Genomic DNA, 20,084 nt, shown 5'->3' with positions numbered 1-20,084 from the left:
GAATTTTTGTTTTTCTTTAATGTTTATTGTAATTGTTTGGTTTCTGGGTGTTTAAAAAAAAGGAAGAAAAGGAAAAAATAAAAAAATAAAAGGAAAACATAGGTTTTGGTCACTCTGAGGAAGCTGGATCAGTGTCATGGATTTTCCATGTTTAAATAAAGGGGGAGTTGGTGATGGAACCCCGGACTCTGTGGAGTTATATTCTAATCACACAGGCAGGAATGCACATACAGGAGTCATCCACAGGTTTATGTGCATGTATATAAATAATGACAAAATAATGAAAAAATTTTACACACAGTCTCAAAAATGATACTTTTTTCTTTACTAGAAAAGAACGAGAGTGCAGGCACTTCACACACACAGCCTCAGACGACATGCATTGACAGCACAATCATTCAGTAAAGGACAGATTCCATGGTGGACTGAACAAAAAAAGTTACCATTTCATGCAGGGCAAGTGTCTTCTTTGTTGGTTCTTTTCATTTTTGTTTATAAGTTTAAGCTAGTGCCACAGATTCAAAGATTCAATGATCCAGAAAGAGGTCACTCAGCCCATCATCCCTATACTGTCTCTTCAAATGGGTATCATTGTTTTGTGCCAATCTCCTGCCTTTACTCTTTCCAAAAAAGTATACAGTGCCCTCTTTGAATGCCTCAATTGGACCTCAATCGGCTACGACATTCCCCATGGTGAATGGAGGTCTGTACCAAGTGTGTGTCTTCCACTTCACCTGTTCGATCTAGTTGTGAACAAAGGAAAGCTGAACGTCTGCTGACCCCCGGGCCGAATGAGCTCTCCCAAACTCTTCCCACCTCTATGTTCACCTTTCCCCACCCTGTCAAGCTCAACTACCCACTAACACAACCCTATCCTGACAGCCAAGCTCTGGTGAGACTCCAATCCCTTGAGGTACTTTCTCTTCTGATGTCCACTGGCTGCAGTCTCATGAGTGCCCACCACCTGAGAGCTGTGGTGGTGTGCAGGGCTGAGGGGAGGTGCCTTAAATGGTCAGTAAATTGGTAATTGCTGTAGGAGCTGGCTTCTCCAAAATGCATTTACATTGGGAGGTATGGTCAGAGACACAACAAGGATCCTTAAGATAGGAATGGAACTAGAAAGGGGGAAGTGGAGAAAGGAACACTCTGGGCAGGGGGAGAACACGATACTTGTTACTGCCATCAGGGTTAGGGCATCTCGAGAGCACTATCAGAAAGCCTAGTTCAATAAATGGTTAGCTCCTCACACATGAATGTTTGAATTCTAATCACTGCAATGGGGCTCACACTGGTGCTATATTTCTATGAATCTTAAATTGGTGGTTAGATTATCAGCCTCACACACAACCCATCTGAAAACTAAAAAAAACTAAAGAGGAAAGTGGGGTCAGAAATTAAATGAAAGAACAGGCACTCATTCCATGCATTGTTCAGACACATAACCGAACTCATTGCCCAGTGAGAACAGGAAAGCTTTTGGAGAATTCTCAAATAAGGCTGCTCTGTTCTGTTGTAAACCTTTCTTCACCCAGTGTCCATACACCTTGAAGGCACAGCCATCAATCACTTTACGAATTCCCTTAATAGCGTAAGGATCTCGAATCAGCACATGTTTGGTGAGGGGCTTCGCTCGGCGATATTTGTAATAAATACGAACTGAGGCCAATACAGTCCAGATGATGGTCTAGAAAACAGAATACAGAATAGTCATAGCTCAATATACCAAATTAAAATCCCCTCAATGCCTCCACACATTCCCTTACTCTTCCACATGATATATCTGAGAAGTTCCTATATGTGGCAGCAGAGTTGGACAATGCAGCCAGAACTCCTCTGCATCAACCATTCTTTTCATCTTTTTTTCTCTTTCCTAGTATTTCGTTGAACCATTTAACTTTTAAGCTTCCTTAAAGAGGAATGGAGTCCCAGACTGGAGGCCGGTGTGGGGAGGTGAGGCCCAGACTGGGGACCAGTGTGGGGAGGTGAGGCCCAGACTGGAGGCTGGTGTGGGGAGGTGAGGCCCAGACTGGAGGCCGGTGTGGGGAGGGGAGTCCCAGACTGGAGGCCAGTGTGGGGAGGTGAGGCCCAGACTGGAGGCAGGTGTGGGGAGGTCAGTCCCAGACTGGAGGCTGGTGTGGGGAGAGGAGTCCCAGACTGGAGGCTGGTGTGGGGAGGTGAGGCCCAGACTGGAGGACGGTGTGGGGAGGTGAGGCCCAGACTGGAGGCTGGTGTGGGGAGAGGAGTCCCAGACTGGAGGCTGGTGTGGGGAGGTGAGGCCTGGACTGGGGACCAGTGTGGGGAGGGGAGTCCCAGACTGGAGGCCGGTGTGGGGAGGGGAGTCCCAGACTGGAGGCTGGTGTGGGGATGTGAGGCCCAGACTGGAGGCCGGTGTGGGGAGGTGAGGCCCAGACTGGAGGCCGGTGTGGGGAGGTGAGGCCCAGACTGGAGGCCGGTGTGGGGAGGTGAGGCCCAGACTGGAGGCCGGTGTGGGGAGGTGAGTCCCAGACTGGAGGCCGGTGTGGGGATGTGAGGCCCAGACTGGAGGCCGGTGTGGGGAGGGGACTCCCAGACTGGAGGCCAGTGTGGGGAGGTGAGGCCCAGACTGGAGGCCGGTGTGGGGAGGTGAGGCCCAGACTGGAGGCCGGTGTGGGGAGGGGAGGCCCAGACTGGAGGCCAGTGTGGGGAGGTGAGGCCCAGACTGGAGGCCGGTGTGGGGAGGTGAGGCCCAGACTGGAGGCTGGTGTGGGGAGGGGAGTCCCAGACTGGAGAATGTCACTGGGAGATGTGAACATTGTGGACTGTAGGCGAGGCCTTCAGTTTTGAAGCCCAGCGTGGTCTGGAGTCTTGAGCTGGTATGGACTTTGGTGAAAAGGACTGTAATTTTGAGTACTTTTTTTCCTTTTTATTCTTATGCTGGACTTTTATTTATTACGCTTTCAATTTTGTACCAAATACTTAAGTATCTGTACCTCGCCATCTTGTACCCAAGATGGCCCCATAAGTGGCGACAGTACAAACCTTTCACTGCACTAATTCAAGTGCACATGACAATAAAGTTAACTCAATCCCATTCAATTCTTGGCTAATTACTTTGTCCTGCACCAAGAAACCTCTAACAATAATCTTGGAGATCGCTGGATAGAATTAATTTCTGTCTATTCTGAGTTCTTGGTAAATTCATTGTCCCAGTTGTTTTCCACCCTGTCAGGATTGGTCATTGCCGTATTGATCAATGAGAGGCTGAATGACACAAACTGTTTGAGCCTGTACATGACGAATATTTAACCATTTCTGTCCAAGCTGGCCGGTTACATCCGAACAGAAATGAAATCAACATCATTGCATGAAGGGTTCTGAATGCTGTTGGGAGTGGATTTAAACTAGATGGCCAGGGAGATGGTAGTTCAGGAAGGAGACAGCCTGCAATGTAATTAGAAGTTAAAACATGAGAAGGGAGATAAAAGGCAAGAAAGAAATTAGATTAGCAAGCTTAAATGGAACATGTTTTAACTTAAGGAACTGAGTCTGTACTGCAGTGCTGCCCTGTATTGCACTGCTGTCCTGTGTTCAGTGCTGTCCTGTATTGCAGTGCGGTCCTGTTTTGCAGTGCTGCCCTGTATTGCCGTGCTGCCCTGTATTGAAGTGCTGTCCTGTATTGCAGCGTGGTCTTGTATTTCACTGCGGTCCTGTGTTGCAGTGCTGTCCTGTGTTGCAGTGCTGTCCTGTGTTGCAGTGCTGTCCTGTGTTACAGTGCTGTCCTGTGTTGCAGTGCTGTCCCGTATTGCAATGCTGTCCTGTGTTACAGTGCTGTCCTGTGTTACAGTGCTGTCCTGTATTGCAGTGCTGTCCCATATTGCAATGCTGTCCTCTGTTGCAGTGCTGTCCTGTATTAAAGTGCTGTCCTGTATTGCAGTGCACTCCCGTATTGCAGTGCTGTCCTGTACTGCAGTGCTGACCTTGTATTGCAGTGCTGCCCCTGTATTGCAGTATTGTCCCTCTACTGCAGTGCTGTACCTGTATTGCAGTGCAGAACCTATATTGCAGTGCTGTCCTCTGTTGCAGTGCTGTCCTTTATTGCAATGCTATCCCGTATTGCAGTGCTGTCTCTGTATTGCAGTGCTGTCCTCTGTTGCAGTGCTGTCCTGTATTGCAGTGCAGTCCCTGTAGTGTAGTGCTGTCTCTGTATTGCAGTGCAGTCCCTGTATTGCAGTGCTGTCCTGTATTGCAATGCAGTCCCTGTATTGTAGTGCTGTCTCTGTATTGCAGTGCAGTCCCTGTATTGCAGTGCTGTCCTCTGTTGCAGTGCTGTCCTGTATTGCAGTGCAGTCCCTGTATTGCAGTGCTGTCCTCTGATGCAGTGCTGTCCTTTATTGCAGTGCAGTCCCTGTATTGTAGTGCAGTCCCTGTGTTGCATTGCTGTCCCGTATCGCAGTGCTGTCCTATATTGCAGTGCTGTCCTACATTGCAGTGTTGTCCTGTATTGCAGTGCTGTCCTTTATTGCAGTGCAGTCCCATTATTGCAGTGGAGTACCTGTATTGCAATGCTGTCCCGTATTGCAGTGCTGTTCTTTGTTGCATTGCTGTCCCGTATTGCATTGCTGTCTTGTATTGCAGTGCTGTCCTTTAGTGCAGTGCAGTCCCTGTATTGCCGTGCTGTCCTTGCTGTCCTGTATTGCAGTGCTGTCCTTTATTGCAGTGCAGTCCCTCTATTGCGGTGATGTCCCGTATTGCAGTGCAGTCACTGTGTTGTACTGCAGTCCCTGTATTGCAGTGCTGTCCTTTATTGTAGTGTTGTCCTGTATTGCAATATGTGTCTTGTATTGCAGTGCAGTCCCATCATTGCAGTGCAGTACCTGTATTGCAGTGCTGTCCCGTATTGCATTACTGTCCTGTATTGCAGTGCTGTCCTTTATTGCAGTGCAGTCCCTGTATTGCAGTGCTGTCCTGTATTGCAGTGCTGTCCTTTATTGCAGTGCAGTCCACGTATTGCAGTGCAGTGCCTGTATTGCAATGCTGTTCCATATTGCAGTGCTGTCCTACAGTACAGTGCAGTCCCTGTATTGCAGTGCTGTCTCCTATTGCAGCATTGTCATATATTGCAGTGCTGTCCTTTATTGAAGTGCAGTTCCTGTATTGCAGTACTGTCCCCGATTGCAGTGCTGTCCTGTATTACAGTGCTGTCCCGGTATTGCAGTGCTGTCTTACTGCAGTCCCTGTATAGCAGTGCTGTCCTCTGTTGCAGTGCTGTCCTTTGTTGCAGTGCTGTCCCGTATTGCCCTGCAGTCCATGTATTGCATTGCTGTCCTATATTGCAGTGCTGTCCTTTAGTGCAGTGCAATCCCTGTATTGCAGTGCTGTCCTTTATTGCAGTGCTGTCCCATATTGCAGTGCTGTCCTGTTTTACAGTGCTGTCCGGTATTGCAGTGCTGTCCTGTGTTACAGTGCTGTCCTTTATTGCAGTGCAGTCGCTGTATTGCAGTGCAATCCCTGTATTGCAATGCAATCCCTGTATTGCAGTGCTGTCCACTGTTGCAGCACTGTCCTTTACTGCAGTGCAGTCCCTGTATTGCAGTGCTGTCCTTTATTGCAGTGCTGTTCTATATTGCAGTGCTGTCCCATATTCCAGTGCTGTCCTGTATTGCAGTGCAGTCCCTGTATTGCATTGCTGTCTGCTGTTGCAGTGCTGTCTTTTATTGCAGTGCTGTCCCTTTATTGCTGTGCTGTCCTCTGTTGCAGTGCTGTCCTTTATTGCAGTGCAGTCCCTGCATTGCAGTGCAGTCTCTGTATTGCAGTGCTGTCCCATATTGCAGTGCTGTCCTTTATTGCAGTGAAGTCCCTGTATTGGAGTGCTGTCCCATATTGCAGTGCTGTCCATTATTGCAGTGCTGTCCTGTATTGCAGTGCTGACCTTTATTGCAGTGCTGTCCTGTATTGCAGTGCAGTCCCTGTATTGCAGTGCTATCCTGTGTTACACTGCTGTCCTTTATTGCAGTGCTGTCCTTTATTGCAGTGTTGTCTTGTATTGCAGTGCTGTCCTTTATTGCAGTGCTGACCTTTATTGCAGTGCTGTCCTTTATTGCAGTGCAGTCCCTGTATTGCATTGCAGTCCCCATATTGCAGTGCTGTCTTTTATTGCAGTGCTGTCCTTTATTGCAGTGCAGTCCCTGTATTGCAGTGTTGTCCCATATTGCAGTGCTGTCCCGTATTGCAGTGTTGTCCTTTGTTGCAGTGCTAACCCACATTGCAGTGCTGTCCTGTGTTACAGTGCTGTCCGGTATTGCAGTGCAGTCCCTGTATTGCAGTGCTGTCCTCTGATGCAGTGCTGTCCTTTATTGCAGTGCAGTCCCTGTATTGTAGTGCAGTCCCTGTGTTGCATTGCTGTCCCGTATCGCAGTGCTGTCCTATATTGCAGTGCTGTCCTACATTGCAGTGCTGTCCTTTATTTCAGTGTTGTCCTGTATTGCAGTGCTGTCCTTTATTGCAGTGCAGTTTCTGTATTGCATTGCAGTCCCCGTATTGCATTGCTGTCTGCTGTTGCAGTGCTGTCCCTTTATTGCAGTGCTGTCCTCTGTTGCAGTGCTGTCCTTTATTGCAGTGCAGTCCCTGCATTGCAGTGCAGTCCCTGTATTGCAGTGCTGTCCCATATTGCAGTGCTGTCCTTTATTGCTGTGCAGTCCCTGTATTGCAGTGCTGTCCATTATTGCAGTGCTGTCCTGTATTGCAGTGCTGACCTTTATTGCAGTGCTGACCCTTTTTGCAGTGCTGTCCTGTATTGCAGTGCAGTCCCTGTATTGCAGTGCTATCCTGTGTTACACTGCTGTCCTTTATTGCAGTGCTGTCCTTTATTGCAGTGTTGTCTTGTATTGCAGTGCTGTCCTTTATTGCAGTGCTATCCCATATTGCAGTGCTGTCCTTTATTGCAGTGCAGTCCCTGTATTGCATTGCAGTCCCCATATTGCTGTGCTGTCCTTTATTGCAGTGCAGTCCCTGTATTGCAGTGTTGTCCCATATTGCAGTGCTGTCCCGTATTGCACTGTTGTCCTTTGTTGCAGTGCTAACCCACATTGCAGTGCTGTCCTGTGTTACAGTGCTGTCCGGTATTGCAGTGCAGTCCCTGTATTGCAGTGCTGTCCTCTGATGCAGTGCAGTCCCTGTGTTGCATTGCTGTCCCGTATCGCAGTGCTGTCCTATATTGCAGTGCTGTCCTACATTGCAGTGCTGTCCTTTATTGCAGTGTTGTCCTGTATTGCAGTGCAGTCCTTTATTGCAGTGCAGTCCCATTATTGCAGTGCAGTACCTGTATTGCAATGCTGTCCCGTATTGCAGTGCTGTCCTTTGTTGCATTGCTGTCCCGTATTGCATTGCTGTCCTGTATTGCAGTGCTGTCCTTTAGTGCAGTGCAGTCCCTCTATTGCCGTGCTGTCCTGTATTGCAGTGCTGTCCTTTATTGCAGTGCAGTCCCTCTATTGCGGTGATGTCCCGTATTGCAGTGCAGTCACTGTGTTGTACTGCAGTCCCTGTATTGCAGTGCTGTCCTTTATTGCAGTGTTGTCCTGTATTGCAATATGTGTCTTTTATTGCAGTGCAGTCCCATCATTGCAGTGCAGTACCTGTATTGCAGTGCTGTCCCATATTGCATTACTATCCTGTATTGCGGTGCTGTCCTTTATTGCAGTGCAGTCCCTGTATTGCAGTGCTGTCCTGTATTGCAGTGCTGTCCTATATTGTAGTGCAGTCCCGTATTGCAGTGCTGTTCTTTATTGCAGTGCTGTCCTTTATTGCAGTGCAGTCCACGTATTGCAGTGCAGTGCCTGTATTGCAATGCTGTTCCATATTGCAGTGCTGTCCTTCATTGCAGTATAGTCCCTGTATTGCAGTGCTGTCCACTGTTGCAGCGCTGTCCTTTACTGCAGTGCATTCCCTGTATTGTAGTGCAGCCCCTGTATTGCAGTGCAGTCCCTGTATTGCAGTGCAGTCCCTGTATTGCATTGTTGTCCTCTGTTGCAGTGCTGTCCTTTATTGCAGTGCAGTCCCTGTATTGTCGTGCAGCCCCTGTATTGCTTTGCTGTCCTTTATTGCAGTGCAGTCCCTGTATTGTCGTGCAGTCCCTGTATTGCACTGCTGTCCTGTATTGCAGTGCTGTCCTTTATTGCAGTGCAGTCCCTATGTTGCAGTGCTGTTCCGTATTGCAGTGCTGTCCTTTATTGCAGTGCAGTCCCTGTATTGCAGTGCCGTCCTTAATTTCATTGCAGTCCCTGTATTGCAGTGCTGTCCTTTATTGCACTGCTGTCCTATGTTACAGTGCTGTCCTGTGTTACAGTGCTGTTCTTTATTGTAGTGCAGTCCCTGTATTGCAGTGCAGTCCTTTTATGGTAGTGCTGTGCTCTGTTGCAGTGCATTCCTTTATTGCAGTGCAGTCCTTGTATTGTAGTGCAGTCCCTGTATTGTAGTGCAGTCCCTGTATTGCAGTGCAGTCCCTGTATTGTAGTGCTGTCCTCTGTTGCAGTGCTGTTGCTAAAGTATTGCAAGGTAAAGTACATTTTGTGACGGCAATGCACACAAATAAATAAGCAATATACTTGGAATAGATGCGTGAAGCTGGTACATTTCAGCAGTAGAAACACAGGAGGCTATTTAGCCCATCATGACCATGCAGGCTGTCTGCAACAGTAGCTCAGCTTGACTGACTCCTCTGCCCATTCTCTGCAGATTTCCCAGCTGCTTGTTAACAGGTGTGTGCAGAATAAAGAAAAATGACAAAGAACACTAGTGCACCCTAAGTCCAATATCAAAGCAATCCAAAGCGACCTGGGGTCCTGAAAACACAGATCAAAGATTGCCCTCAGGTGCCTCCACATTTGAAAGCAGTAGCAGCCTTCCAGATGTTCCAGAGGCACAGGTTGACCTGCAATGAGAACAGCAGCTGAGGGACGTCATGAACTACGAGGTGAAGCAACAATGATGATTGATGAATCTGCAGTGTCTAAAATAAGCCAAATATGTACAACATCCAGATGGAATAGGAAAATTAATTTCTATTCACAACTGGAAAAGATCACAGCGTTTGCCTTATATGTCACCAAAATATATTGATAAGCAAAAAGGATAATCTGGAATGACCCCACACAATGGTGCACAATAGATTCAGGGATACATTTCCCTGAATAGCATGCTTCAATCGCGGAAACTTGATGAGCTGAAGGTTGTTTTGAAAGTTTGAGTATTTTTTTTCCTAAACCGGTGCAAAAGGGAAGGGCTGGAACTCAAGCTTCATTGTGTGTTGGTTGTCATCGAGCACAACCCCAAGAAACTGCTCACAGATGGCAAAATAATTGAAGAAGCAATGACAGTGACCACTGATTCTACTCAAACACTCAAAGACCAAAGAAATAATGATGGTAATTCAGAGCATGTCACTTGGTGTTTCGACTACAGCAACATAAGTGGATTCTTTGTGTAGGTATGAGGGCTGTGTCTGGCAGCCCGGGGACCTGTGAGGAAGAATTCTAAACAAATACAGGCATGCCTACTGATGCTCCCAGTGGTGGGGAGCATTGGTGGGATTGCGCTGAGTGTTGTAACAAAGTAATTTAATTTAATTTGCCTTGGTTCAGCTCATTTTTTTTTGTTTTGATTTAGTTATTTATTGAACTATAGTTTGAGTAGAGTACCTTTTTCTTCGATATTGTTTGTGGAGTAGAGTAGTAGTTTGTTTTTGGTTATTGTTGTTGTATTGCAAGATTGCTCTATTATTCTGTAGTTATTTTATATTTATGTAAAAAAGTCTTCCAAATAAAAATATTTATAAAAAAAGAAAATAATGGTGATTGGGCCACTGTTCGTAACTTCATAAGATAGAGCAGCAGAATTAGGCCATTTGGCCCATCGAGTATGCTCTGCCATCTGATCATGGCTGGTAAGCACCTCACTGCCATTTTCCTGCCTTCTCCCCAAAACCCTTCAACCCATTACCAACTAAAAATCTGTCTACCTCATCCTTAAATTTACTCACTCTCCCAGCATCCACCACACTTTGAGTTAGCGAATCCCACAGATTCACAACCCTTTGAGAGAAGTAGTCTCTCCTCAACTCTGTTGTAAATTTGCTGCCCCTTATCCTAAGATTATGACCTCTAGGATGCCCCACAAAAGGAAGCATCCTATTGAGTATATTCAAGGCTGACATTGATAGATTTTTGATAGAGAAGGGAGCTATTTGTTATAGAATGGATGCAGAGATGGAAGCAAAGTGGATACCACATCCAGATTAACCATGGTAGAGGTTAATGGTAGAGCAGGTTTGAAATGTGAATTAGCCTACTCCTGCTTCTGAGTCCCATGATCCTTTTTTGAAAAGGTGACCAGCTGAGTGGATGAGGGCAATGTTTTGATGTAGTTGATTTGGACTTCAGCAAGGCTTTTGATAAAGTTCCACATGGGAGACTGACAACAAAGGTAGAGCCCATGGGAACAAAGGAAATTTGGTAATTGGATCCACAATTGGCTGAGTGGCAGAAAGCAGAGGCGTATAGTTGATGGTGGACCACAACCACTTGATGAAGGAGCAGTGCGCCAAAAGCTAGTGCTTCCAAATAAACTTGCTGGACTATAACCTGGTGTTGTGTCATTTTTAACTTTAAATGCAGAGGATATAGATGGGATGGTCAGGTGTACTAAACAGCACCAAATGGAATTTAATGCAGATAAATGTGAGGTGATGCACTTGAGCAGGATAAATAAGGAAAGGAAATACATGGTGAACATTAGGACCTTCGGGAGCACTGAGGATCAGAGGGATCTTGGTGTGATTTAGAAGGCATATGGGATATTTTCCTTTATTGGCTGAGGCATAGGATAAAAGTAAGGGTGGCACAATGGCTCAGTGGTTAGCACTGCTGCCTCACAGCACCAATGCCTCAGGCGACTGTATGTGTGGAGTTTGCACATTCTCCCTGTGTCTACGTGGGTTTCCTCTGGGTACTCCAGTTTCCTCCCACAATCTAAAGATGTGCAGGTTAGGTGAATTAACCATGCTAATTTGCCCGTAGTGTTAGGTGTAGTAGTCAGAGGGAAATGGGTCTGGGTGTGTTGCTCTTTGGCAGGTTGGTGTGGACTGGTTGGGCCGAAGGGCCTGTTTCCACTGTAGGGAATCTAATCTAATCAGGGAGGTTATATGCGGCAGCTATATAAAATGTTGTTTAGGTCACAGCTGAAGTATTGTATGCAGTTTTGGAATTCACATTGTGGAGGGATGCATTAACATTGGAGTGGGTGCAGAGGGAGATTTACCTGGCTGCTGCTTGGGTTGGATAGTTTCAGTTATAAGGAAGATTGGACAGATAGGAGTATTTTTCCTGAGGGCAGAGGGGATTGAGAAGGGACTTGATTATGATGTATACATTAATGAGGGACAGAGATAGACAGGAAGGACATTTTCTTCTTGATGTAAGGATCAATAACCGGAAGATGTAGATTTAAAAGGTAAGGGGCAGAAGGTTTAGAGGAGATGTGAAATAAAACCTTTCACCAAGATGGGAATCTGGAATTCACTGCCTGTAAGGATGGAGAAAGCAGAAACCCTCAGAACATTGAAGCTGTATTTAGATATGCCAAGACATACAAGCCTATGAGCCAAATGCTGGCAAATGGGATTAGAATAGTTAGGTGGTTGCTTTTGACCGGCGCTAACTCGACAGGGTCAAGGGCCATTTTCTGTGCTCAAAATCTTTGACTAACAGCAACTTCTCAAGAAACATCCTCAAAACTGACTACTTGAGCATTTAACTCATTGATGTTTGTGGGTTCTGCATACATTGTCTCCATATGTTCTACATTACAACAGTGATCAATGTACACTGTGGCAGTATTCCTACTTCCCAGCTTCACACCCCATTTGTTTCAGAGATATGTAATAACATCCATGAAAAAGCTGATCAAAAATATCAACATTAATAAGCTCACTTGGCTGCAAAACAATGGATAATTCTGAGGAAGTATCGAGGGAAAGTGGACTATCCCTTTTGGCGGAGATTTCCCTTTGTAACTGTTGATAGAACTCTGAGGTTATTAATGTTCAGGGTTCCAATCTGCATCAATCAAAGCCAATTGGTTACAATCTAGCTGCAGTGATGCTGGATCTTGGTGCTGCTGATAGGGTCCACTGTCTGGTGTTATCTTAGACTTTTACCTTAAACTTTCTGAAAGGACTGAAATGGCGGACTTCCTCGACCACATATTGCTGGAAGAAAGGGTGTGCTAGGGCTTGATCTGCTGTGAATCGATTCTCAGGTTTCACGACCAGAAGGTGGGAAATCTATTCATTACAAAAACAAAAGAACACATTAGAACAGCACATGCTTGACAACAACAGCATGCCTCACTGTGCACTCTTCCCTCTGTGCTCCCGCTGAATTCTATATCAAGATCCATTTATTTTATTCTGTCATACGCCAGTCATATTTTGATCTGCCTCAAAAATTGTAGTAAAACCTGTGCAAGTGGTATCCATTTGATCATGGGTCCATGCTCAATGTTTATGTCCTAGTCACCAGATAATTTCATCTCCCATTGGGATCCAAAGTAACCCCAGTTTCCTGACACCAGTCTTGACAGCACCAAAACAGACACCTCTCTCTCTTTAGTTTTCCTTCATCTTTGAATCCTGAACACCTACACTTTCAGTCACTCTCTTCTCAACACAGGAGGCCACAGACACTCCTTGTAGGTGAAGCAGTGATTCTGCGGTACTCCTTTCAATCGAGTCTGTTATATTCACTGCTGATCATGTGGTCTTCTCATATCACACAGTCGAAACACAGATTGAGTGCTTGCTGTGTGGCAATCCACCACTCTGTGTGCAAGGACAACACTGAGTTTCCACTGTCATTTTAATCCTCCATCTCATTGTGACTCCTGTTCTCCTGTTCTCATGAAAATTGACATAGACTGGATGGACAGCTTTCTGGACTCAACAATGAATCCACAACGTCAGGGTGTAAACTCAGTTGCATCAATTTGCTTCCTTGTCTTTACTTGTTTCATCATGCTCTTTCCGACTAGCTAACCTGTTGCTGATACGCCTTTAATTTCCTTGTTCCTTTTCCTGCCAACATCACCATTCCTTTTGGCCCTGGCAGACTAATGTGTTCATCATTCAATTTTCCATCCGATCACAGACCTTTCATTCATCCTTGTCCTGTCCACCCCTTGCTCAAAGTCAATGCTGCTTCAAACTTTTCCCATTTCTGATGAGAAGTCACTGACTTTTTGCATGGCCTCAATGTTTCCAATAAAAGTTGGAATCACTGGGTCTGATACTGACCAGACTGAAAAATAGATATGCTATTTCTGGTCAAACATCCACAAGACGGAACATGTAAGAGCATAAATAGCCATTCAGCCCATCAACTCTGCTCTGCTATTCAGAGAGATCACAATTGATCTAATAATCCTCAATTCCACTTTCCTGCATAACTCCACTTTTCCACATAACTCTTGATTCCCTTACTGATTAAAACCCTATCTCAGCCTTGAATGTACTTAATGACTCAGTCTCTACAGCTTGCTTGCTGAATTATGAACCAGGCCATGGCACAGCCTTCTTACCCTGTTCATATTTCTTATGTACTTTTTCTTGATCATTTTCCTATATTTCCTTCTGCCCTCCTCTTTCTCTGTTGAATACCCTCCCTTCCTCTCAACTGTATGTAATTCTCTAAGCCACTCATGATTGTTACTTTAAATTTCTCTCTCACTTTGTCTCCTTGAGCAAGAATTCAGAGGACAAAGCAGTAAGATTTTGAGGATAAAGCAGCGAGTAAACAAGGGAAGAAAACAGTGAGACTCAGGGATAAACCAATGAGGTTTGAGGGCTAAATGGTGCAATTTCGGGTGCAATAGCTTGATATAGTCGTGGTTCGGGGCAAGAACAATGGGGAAGAAAGTGAATGGTGAGCAGCTACGAAGAATGCTTTACAGTCTCCAATTTACAATAAATAGACTGTAAAGTTAAGCCATGACAGTAAGATTTAAGATAATGATGGATAAATACAAAGATGGACTGGAAATAAATGTTTTGAATTGGGGGAAGGCTAATTTTAATAAGACAAGATCTGGCCAAAAACAGAAGTAGCTGGAAAAGCTTAGCAGGTTTGGCAGTGTTTGTGTAGAGAAATCAAAGTTAATATTTCAAATCCGGTGACCCTTCCTCAGTTCCCTGCCTGTTCATGTTTATCTAAATAGCTCTCAAACATTCCTATCGTATGTTGTCCACCACCTCCACTGGCAGTGTGTTCTAGGCACCAACCACCCCGTGTGTAAAAAAAGACTTGTCTCGCACATCTCCTTTAAACACTCCCCCTCACCTTAAAACCATGCCCCCTAGCATTTGACACTTCCACCCTGGGAATAAGACTCTGTCTTCCACCCTATCGATGCCTCTCATAATTTTATAGTTTTATCAGGTTGCTCCTCAGCTTCCAACACCAATGCAAAACATCCAAATTTGTCCAACTTCTCCTTATAGTGAATACACATCTTTAAAATAAGAAAATGTTAGGCTCTCGGCTATCATCTTAATGTATTTTGAGGGGGTTTGATCTGGTCCATAACAAATTGGGGGATGTTATCAAGATAAAAAGTTCTAATTCCAGATTAGGTTGAAGATTATTAGATTCAAAGGCAGTGAGTGTTGGTGCTTTTTATTTCAGATGTTGCAGTCAGTTAGTTTAAATAGGGTGTGCCTTGTGTAATAATAGCTCTTTCAGACACTAATGTACGGTGCTGTCACTTTAAGAGGGTAAATGCAGGATGGGTATTCCTGATGACAGGTGAATCCAGAAACAGATGTCACAATCCAAAAACATGGTATAAACCATTTAGGATTGAGATGAGGAGAAATTTCTTCACTCAGATCAGTGAGCCGATGGAACTCACTACTACAGAAACAGTCAGGATCGGAACATTCAAGAAGAAATGGGATATCCACTTGGCACTCAAAGGACCAAAGAGTATGTGGAGGAAAAGCAGAATCATGTTATTGAGCTGGATGTTCAAGATCATACTGAATCACCATGCATAACAGCTTGGAAGGGCCAAATGGTTTATTCCTGCTCTTATTGTCTGTTTCCATGATCAATAGAATAATGTTTGCAATTCCTATGGGTCATAAATACTTGAATGAATGCAGAAAGATCAGAGACAAATTTAGAAGGATATAGTTCCTTTTCAGATAAAAATGTTGCACATTTTTTGAACCTTTCACCATGCAACCATGATTTAATCAGTGGCCAGCTGAAAGGTGTATATAGAACTGATGTTAAATATTTCATGGATAATCATATATTGCCAGGCATTATTTTGTTGCTAAAATAAAAGGGATGAACTGTAGATGCTGAAAATCTGAAACAAAAAAACAGAAATTGCTGGAGAAACTCTGCAAGTCTGGCTGCATCTGTGGAGAGAAAGCAGAGTTACCATTTTGAGTTCAGTGACCCATGAAGCTTGAATTTGTTGTGCAACTCAGCAGTGTGAGTGTAAAGGCATGTGAGGTAAATGATAGTTACCTGTTCTCCTTAAGGCCTCTACCAATTTGTCAAGTACACCTACAATAAATGGAGCAGTGCTTGGCCTCAGCTGCCTACAATCTCTTAATGACCTGAAGTCCAAAATATAGTATTTACAGATCTGTGATGACAAACCAGGCGGAAATGTGAGTTGTGAGGAAGATGCAAAAGTGACATCAAGAGGACTTAGGCAGCCTGAAGGTACTATCCAGTTTGGTAGGAAGTGTAGAGCATTATTTAAATAAGACATTGGGAAATGTTGATATCCAAGAGTCTCCTTGTTCGTCAGTCACTGAAATCTAGATTGGAGGAACAACATGCAATTTGGAAGGCAAATTGTACATAAGCGTTTCTTCAGAAGAATGGGAGTTAATTAATCATAGAATCACTATAGTGTGGAAACAAGCCATTCAGTCCATTGAATCCAAACTGACCCTCCAAACAGCATCCAAGATGCACCTTCCTACCCTATCCTTGTAATCCTGCATCTCCCTTGACTAATCTAAATTGCCCTGGACACCATGGAAGGTGTGGAAGGAAACCCATGCAGGCACGAGAAGAACATGCAAACTCTAAACAGACAGTCACCTGATGTTGGACTTGAACCTGGGTCCCTGGTGCTGTAAGGTAGCAGTGCTAACCCCTGACCACCGTTGTTAGTTATGGGTTAATGCTTCAGTCATATTGTCAGTAATAAGCAAAGTGAGTGGGAACCTCAACAACAGAGTAACGGATCACAAAGCACTGATGGTTTCTTGTCCTTCCTCTGTATGCCCTATGCTACTTACTACCCTGCCTTACATCCCTGAACTTCATTGGAAACTTAAAAATATTTTGACAATGGAGGAACAGCGGGAGAAAAAATGATATATTATGCACCCTTATCATTGCTGTCCTTCATTATTAATTTGGTTACGAGATTTGAAAATTAAAATGTGAGAAAATAATTGAAATAAGAGTCATTAGTCTGACCTCTGAAATACCCACCAGATCCTTCACAGTTTCTGATCGATCTTGCCATTCTGGAGAGTCAAAATTGTAATTTCCATCCATGATCATCCTGAGCATTAGCATCTGCTTCCGGTGCCAGAAAGGTGGTGAGCCACTCAGCAGTGTGTACATAATTACTCCACAACTCCACCTGCGCACAGAACAATCCCACATCAGAGTTACCCGTTGCAGATCCTTGCAACAAAGTTTGGCTGTCAATGGCAGAAATGCTCCATTCTGGTTCCACGTTCCATTGTGTACTGAGACTTGGTAAGGTCAAGCAAGAGCTGTATTGGATCATTGTTGTCAGTGAAGACAACTGCTCTTTTGTATTTGCACTATTTTCAGTTTAGACAGAGAAAAACGTCAGCTTGTGCTGCTCTGGATTATTCCCTGGGGACACTGCAGCCAATCGCTGACCAGTTCAAAGTTGTTGTGATTGCTGTTTAAACATGCATGGACAGGTTAAATGAGAGGATAAAACCCTGACAGAGGAAATATGTGAGAAAAGTGGGGGAAACGCTTAACAGAAGATTGGGTTGGGAGGGGTGGGATTCAAGGTTGGACTGGACTACACCTCCTCCGACCCTCCCTCCTCCAAAAATGCCATCCCTCCATCCCAATTCCTCCACCTCCACCGCATCTGGTCCCAGGAGGACCAATGCCACCACGGAAAATCCCAGATGGTCTCCTTCTTCAAAGACCATAATTTACCCTCCCACGTGGTCGATGATGCCCTCCAGTGCATCTCCTCCACTTCCTGCACCTTTGTCCTTGAACTCCACCTCTCCCAACACAACAAGGACAAAACCACCCTGGTCCTCACCTTCGACCCCACCAACCTTCAGATACATCACATTATCCACCGCCACTTCCACCACTGACAAACAGACCCCACCGCCAAAGATATATTTCCCTCTCCGCCCCTATCAGCATTTTAAAGAGACCATTCCTTCTGCAAATCCCTTGTCAGATCCCTACACCAGCTTACACCCCACTCCCAGCACCTCCCTCCCTCTGCCACTAAAGGAAGTGCAAAACCTGTGTCCACACCTCCTCCCTCATCTCCGTCTAAGGCCCCAAAGGATTCTTCCACACCTGACAGACATTTACCTATATCTCCACCAATGTCATCTACTGTATCCATTGCACCCGATGTGGTCTCCTCTACATTGGAGAGACAGGATGCCAACTTGCGGATCGTTTCAGAGAACGTCTCTGGGACACCTGCACCAACCAAACCCACTGCTGGACACTTCAACTTCCCCCCACTCCACTCCACCAAGGATATGCAGGCCCCTGGCCTCCTCCATCACCAAACCCTAACCACCCAACGCCTGGAGGAAGAATGCCTTGGGATCCTGCAACCACATGGGATTTCACCAGTTTCCTCATTTTCCCTTCCCCCACCTTATCCCAGTCCCAAGCCTCCACTTTGACTCCGCCCTCTTGGCTTTTCCATCGCCTTTCCCATCTATCCGCTCCACCCTCCTCTCTGACCTTCTACTTCACTTTAATCTACCACTGCATTCTTAGCTCCCTTCACCCCAACAGTACCCCCTTCCCATGTATCTCTCAGCACCTCCGGCCTATAAGACCCATTCCTGATGAAGGGCATATGCCCGAAGTGTCGATTCTCCTGCTCCTCGGATTCTTTCCTGACCTGCTGTGTTTTTCCAGCACTACACTCTCAACTCTGATCTCCAGCATCTGCAGTCCTCACTTTCTCCTAGATCCTTAAACCAGGTAGGGAATCAAACATTTTGTCGAAAAGACAGGAAATTAGAGGTGAGTATTATAAGATGGGCCAAATGGCCTACTTCTATTCCTACATGTTACTCACTACATAGTTCACATCATTGATTTGATAAGGTATAGTGAGCTTTGCTTTTAATAGTTCCTCAGAGCCAGATGATATCTCATCTTCAGCAACAAAAAATCACATCTCTAGTTTTCATTGTTTATCAAGTGGTTTTCAAATACTTTTGGGGGAATTCATGTTTCTGTCTGAAATTTGAAACATTGACTGGGAGTATACTATCTGAGCTTTGGCTTAGACATTTCTCTTGAATCAATCTAATGTAAATCATTGAACAGTTCAAAAGGCCTAAATCCTGCAGATTAATTGGGAACATCCCTAACAGCAAAGGGAATTCCTCTATCCCAACCTTTCGGACATTCTTGACAATAATCTCTAGTCATGGTCATGAAAGTTTGATATATCTTTCTAAATATCTTGAGACTGTTGTTGATAAGCTGAAGACTGAACCTTTTTTTAAATCCCAAACTATTCATTACTTCTTTGAAATTTTTCTGACATAAAAGTTTGAACCTTCCTTTAATTATATTTCATTGGGTAATTCATATCTTGTAAAATTTCCACTGCCATTTTTACCATAAATTTTCTAAAAGATCCTGTTTCAGGAAAACTTGGGCATCCATATTTTACAGAAAAGATATTGATTCCCACTCCAAGTTTAATGTAGTGGTCTTGTACAATCTATTGGACTCTACTAAATGGTTCTTTGAAAGAGGGCATTAAGGCTGAGGTTCAATTGATGGTTGGGTTTTCACCACGGTCTGACATCTGTGGCATATCTGTCAAAATCTGACCACACCTTTATGAAATGCTTGAGAATAAAAATGTTTCAGTATTTTAACCTGTGTTTTCCTAATATCTAAGTTACCTGCCAATGGAAAATTAAGAGTCATCTGTAAAAGTTTGTTACGATACCCATCACCTGATGGATCGCTGCCCATTCCTTACTGACTCCTATTTGAGCTGGTATCCATATCCTCATAAACACCACCTCAAGTAATAACATAGGGATATTGGGGTTTGATTCAATTTCTGATTAGATTGTTTGGTATTGCTCTTAATTCTGAATCTGTGTGTTTTACATTTCTACTAAAGAGGAGTTGATATGTTAAGCTCTTTGTAATTTTGTTCATTTTAAATTTAAATTTTCAAAAGTTGCCAGGTAAGTTACCTCCCTCTTCCAATTTCTGTCTAATTCTTTGGGTATGAGATCTATTTACACAGAGTTAGGAAATAATCCAAAAACAACTCCTACAGCATCTCAATTCCTTTCATTTCTATTGATTGTTTCACCATCCTTGGTGAGGCCAATAAATTTGACCTAGTTGGGTTACTGTTCTGACTAGAAATTCTCCATTTACTAAGTCATTTATTAATTCATCTTATTAACACCTTTGAAAGACAAATGGCATCATGAGCCAGGGTTGGTGACTTACTTGCTCCAGGGCCTCTTAATGTAGAGTCATAGAGTCTTACAGCACAGAGACCAGCTCTTTGGCCCAAACTGTCCATCCACGCTAACCCCATTTCCCTGCACTTTGCCCATATTCTTCTAAACCTTTCCTATCCATGCATTTGTCCAAATGCCTTTTACATGTTGTGAATGTGCCCATCTCAATCATTTCCACTAGCAGTTCATTCCATATGTGTACCACCCTCTGTGTAAAAAGGTTGCCCCTCAGGTTCCCTTTTATTCTTTCCCCTCCAACTTG

General features: G+C 44.5%; 1 protein-coding gene across 2 annotated transcripts in view; it reads right to left on the bottom strand.

Annotated features, from left to right (window-relative positions):
• Positions 1-303: 303 nt before the first annotated feature.
• Positions 304-20,084, bottom strand: part of LOC140491280 (phosphorylase b kinase gamma catalytic chain, skeletal muscle/heart isoform-like) — a 116,499-nt gene continuing 96,718 nt past the window's right edge. For both annotated transcript variants that reach the window (XM_072589249.1, XM_072589248.1), the window contains 3 exons: positions 16,551-16,704; positions 12,188-12,313; positions 304-1,684 (listed from right to left, as the gene is read on the bottom strand). In XM_072589249.1, coding sequence (XP_072445350.1) covers positions 1,415-1,684; positions 12,188-12,313; positions 16,551-16,704 — 550 coding nt within the window. In that variant the 3' untranslated portion in view covers positions 304-1,414. The remainder of the gene's footprint in view (positions 1,685-12,187; positions 12,314-16,550; positions 16,705-20,084) is intronic.

Source organism: Chiloscyllium punctatum, chromosome 19 (assembly GCF_047496795.1).
Source record: "Chiloscyllium punctatum isolate Juve2018m chromosome 19, sChiPun1.3, whole genome shotgun sequence".
Classification (NCBI taxonomy): domain Eukaryota; kingdom Metazoa; phylum Chordata; class Chondrichthyes; order Orectolobiformes; family Hemiscylliidae; genus Chiloscyllium; species Chiloscyllium punctatum.
This window is presented reverse-complemented; position numbering and strand designations above follow the sequence as displayed.